The sequence below is a fragment of the Sceloporus undulatus genome, chromosome 1, assembly GCF_019175285.1.
Source record: "Sceloporus undulatus isolate JIND9_A2432 ecotype Alabama chromosome 1, SceUnd_v1.1, whole genome shotgun sequence".
Taxonomy (NCBI): Eukaryota; Metazoa; Chordata; class Lepidosauria; order Squamata; family Phrynosomatidae; genus Sceloporus; species Sceloporus undulatus.
The window spans coordinates 254,362,792-254,367,220 of NC_056522.1; the positions used below are offsets into that span (position 1 = coordinate 254,362,792).

Genomic DNA, 4,429 nt, shown 5'->3' on the forward strand with positions numbered 1-4,429 from the left:
TTTTGGATTTTGAATTATAGAAAATAAGCTGAGCAATGTCTTTTTATTATATCTTTGCCAACCACAATATGTAAACCTTGGAACTTCAGTGGGGGAAAAAAAGGAACAAGAGCTCCATGAGACATATCACTTGTGTATCATCATTCAAAGTAGATGTTCTTTTCAAACCTACCAGCTTTTTAAATATTTTACTGCCTCTCATTCTTTTGGCTCAGGACATCAGTAACATCCATATTAATTTAATTATTATAATGTTTTTGATTCATTTTATAGGGGAAAGCTATCAACAGACCTGATGGATTCTTAAAGTACCATTTTGCAGGAGAATTTAAACTTCTTTCAAGTCAATGGAGACCACAAATAACGTGACAAAATTTATCCTTTTGGGATTCTCTCAGAATGACCAGATTCAGAGAGCTTGCATTCTCCTCTTTCTGCTCATGTACTTAGTCATTGTGGTGGGCAACCTTCTGATCATGGTCACTGTGAAGTCCAGTCAGCACCTCTCCACACCCATGTACTTCTTCCTTTCTGTTCTGTCCTTTGTAGACATTGGCTATTCCTCTGCAACTGTATTCAATCTGATAGTAGATTTCCTCAATAAGAAGAAGTCTATTTCTTTCAAAGGCTGCATTACACAGATCTTTTCTGTGCATATTTTTGGCTGCACTGAAATCCTCATCCTCACAGTCATGGCTTATGACCGCTATGTTGCCATCTGCAAACCCTTCCACTACACCTCCATCACCTCCACCTGTCATCAGCTGGTGGTGACCACATGGTCGGGAGGACTTGTGCATTCCTTGGTGCAGACCCTCCTCACCATAAAGCTGCCTTTCTGTGGGCCCAGTAAGATTGACCACTATTTCTGCGATGTATACCCTTTGCTCAAGCTGGCCTGCAGTGACACCCACATCGTTGGGGCCTTGGTTGTTGCCGATACAGGTATGATTGCTTTGGGCTGCTTTGTAGTGTTGGTGGTGTCTTATGCGGTCATCTTATTCACTCTCCAGGTGTAGAGGGCAGGCACAAGGCCCTCTTCACTTGTGCTTCTCACATCACAGTGGTGCTGCTTCTATTTGGGCCCTGCCTCTTCATCTATGTCCGCCCTTCCACTACCTTACCAGTGGATAAAGTTTTTTCTCTCTTTTACACTATCCTCACTCCCATGTTGAATTTGATCATCTACATTCTGAGGAACACCGAAATGAAAAATTCCTTGAAAAAGTTGTGGAAAAGACAAAGTGATGTTGTGAACCAAAATAAATGGGGTCAGTGCCCAGCTAAAAAGTGAAAGCTGAATGGGCCAGGTCCCTTTGCATGATGAACCCTTAGAAGACTTCCAGCCTGCTGTTCTTTACATTTTCAGACTCAGTGAAGATCAAATCTGTTTGGAGAGAGATAATAATCTTTGTGAATGTCCTTTTAAAAAAACATCCAAAGCTCTGGAAAAGGGTGATAAAAAAGAGAAGTAGTGGTATTTGTAATCAATCCTTTTTTGATTTACCAGTTCACTACTTCTCTCCCCCTAAGGTACTTCCCTCCCTCAGGGTAAGTACCTAGTGGGATGGTTGTTGCTGAGAAAGAGTGGGCAGGGAAAGGTTTATGCGCACACTCCCACTGATGTTTTCCAACTTTCTGAAAGTTTCCCTTTCTGAAGCTTATTTTCTCTTTCTCGAGAACCTTGCATATTCTAACTATGCATGCAGTTTTCAGTGGGAAAAGAATACTTTACACATTAAAGAAACAAATTGCTTTTTCTTTGGATTAAACCCCTGAGCATGGTGATAATAAAATAACCATTTTAGGAAGAAGCCTAAAGTAATAGTGTCAATTTTTGACACATTTGCAAATAGAACAGAGGGACGAGGTCTAATACTTGGAGTAAAACTGATAGAACTTTGAATTATTTTTATAACTTTTGTACTTGAATTTTTTCTTCACTATGGAGGAATCCAGACAGTGTGTTTTTAAATATTTTATATTTTATGTTATAGACTACTTTGCATCAGTCCTTGTTTAAGAGATGGAACTGGTTTTTCATTTGTATGGTATATGGCCTAAGGGAAGCTCTTGTATAACAGGTTTTCATTAGCCACAACTCATGGTTTCTTTTCTTTCTCCTCTGCTTGATCTGTCTCCCAGATTTTCCAAAAATCATTCTGTTCTTCTCTCTTGTGTAATTTGAATATTTGTAGATATGGTGGTTGTTATTGTTCTGACCATTTTAGGCTTATGTTCTCCTTTTTGCTTTAAGGTGTTTGTCATCTGGACTCTATCCTATCTTTTCTGTTGTTGTGGATGTTGTGTGCTTCAAGTTGATTCTGACTTATACCAACAATAAAGTGACACTATCATGGGGTTTTCTTGGCAAGATTTGATCTGAGAAAGTTTGCCATTGCCTCACAGGCTGCAAGAGAATAACATGCCCAGGTTTTTATGACTGACTGAGGATTCAAATCCTGCCCCCCCCCCCCCGCGTCATCACTTAAACCGTATACTATACTGGCTCTCCTCCTTTCTCTTACTTTGTACCTTTGCCCATTTGGGTCTAATTATTTCTTCTTTTGCTGTCTACAACCTCTTTTACATGGATGATTTGTACCTTTGTTTTTTTTTTATCTTCCAGTCTATCTACCACTTTAGCTTGGTATCCCTTGTACTTGTACTTGTACTGTTTCAGTTTGGAGGTCTTCTTGCATATAAAGTGCAGTTTTTCTAAAACTAGAGCTATGATCATGATGATGATAATGATGATAATCATAATCTTAGCTCTAGTTATAGAAAAAATTGCACTTTATATAGCAAGAAGATCGCCAAACTGAAAGAGCATGATGATGATTTGATTAATTTAAATCCTGCCTTTTCCCCAATGCTGAAAGTACCTTACCAAATATTAAAATCACAGCAGATTAAAATACATACAAAACATCACTAAAATATATTACAGTTATTTTTAAAATACAGTTAATCTATAGAATTAAAAATTCATAAAGAAGCTGAAAATGAAAATCAACAAGACTGCACACTGTGAAAAGATCATTGCACCAGTTCAAAACAATTGGAATAGAACTGTTAGAATAAAAATGTTTTCCCTTGCTGGTGAAAGACAGCAAGATAGGGTCCAACCTAGTTGCCCTAGGGAAGGAGTTCCAAAGTTGGAGCAACCACCAAGAAAGTCTTCTCTCTTATTCTCACCAAACATGCCAGGAAAGTGGGTGGATTGAAAGAAGTCTCTCTTCCAAAAACTTTCAAACGCAGATATAACTCATAGAGGAAGATAGGGTCTTTCAGACAGTCTGGACCTAAACCAGACTTAATCAGTCACAACCAACCTTTGAATTGTGTCCAGAAATAGACCACAGCCAATGGAACTATTACAACAAAGGAGTTGTACAGAAGGTTAGTTTTGAAAGTATTTTTAGTGCAAGATCCTCAAAGTAGTTAGTTACCATTACAGTTACAATGTTAAAAGTAACATTTTCCTTGTAGTGGTTTGATTCAGTGGTGTCACTGGGGGTGGGTTGACCCTGAGAAAGTCATATTCTTTTAGCCTCAGAGGAAGCTAATGGCAAACCTCTTTGAAAAAGAAAATCTTGCCAAGAAAACCCCATGACAGATAGCCTCAGGATTGCCATAAAACAAACAAACAAACAAACAAACTTCAAGGTACACAGTAACCACAACAAATAGGGAATGTCCCTCCCGGAGGACAGGAGGCCAAAACCGGGGAATGTCCCACCAAAAATCAGGACATGGCAAGCCTAGAAGAGGGTGGCTGGCTTTATAAAAAGTCTGATACTGAAAAAGATGAAAAATGCTGCAGGTTGTAGCCACCTATACATTCTGAGGGCCAAAATACCCTAAAGGCATTACATCCCATCTAATTTTGGCAGCTAAGCAGAGTCAGCCTTGGTTAGTACTTGGATGGAAGACTGCTATACTATAACTATACCATCATTTGGACTAGTACTAGCATAAAAAATAACTAGAAATATGATATATATCTAAATAGCTATATCTATAAATATAGATAGGACCTATCTTGACGATACCAAATTCCATTTGATTTTGGGAGCTAGGCAGCATCAGTCTTGCTTCATACTTGGAGCTGCCATAAATTGATAGGAAACTTGATTTGCATTCTTATCGTTAAGTTTATTTTGGTGGGCCCTGGTCCATTTTTTCCTTGGTCTGAGTGAAAACTGAATAATTCATATTATTTTATTTATTGATCCCAAATCTCTATTCTCACTCCCCCCCCCCCCCGGGCCAAATTCTTCAGACAGAAAGGGCTGGCTAGTGTACACAGCCAGCCCAAGACCTTTTGGTGTTTGTCATGGAGCAGAAAATAGTACCATCCTCCAATCAAATGCATTGTATTTAAATGACTTCATATTGCCTGGGAGTGGCCATGTGTGAATTTGAA

The 4,429-nt window shown here is 38.8% G+C and overlaps 1 protein-coding gene across 1 annotated transcript; it reads left to right on the top strand.

The window, feature by feature from the left end:
- The first annotated feature begins 347 nt into the window (after positions 1 to 347).
- LOC121926154 (olfactory receptor 4S2-like) lies at positions 348 to 1,294 on the top strand. The gene is given in 2 exon segments (XM_042458872.1): positions 348 to 1,014; positions 1,017 to 1,294. Coding segments are annotated over 2 exon segments (945 nt in total).
- The last annotated feature ends 3,135 nt before the right edge of the window (positions 1,295 to 4,429 follow it).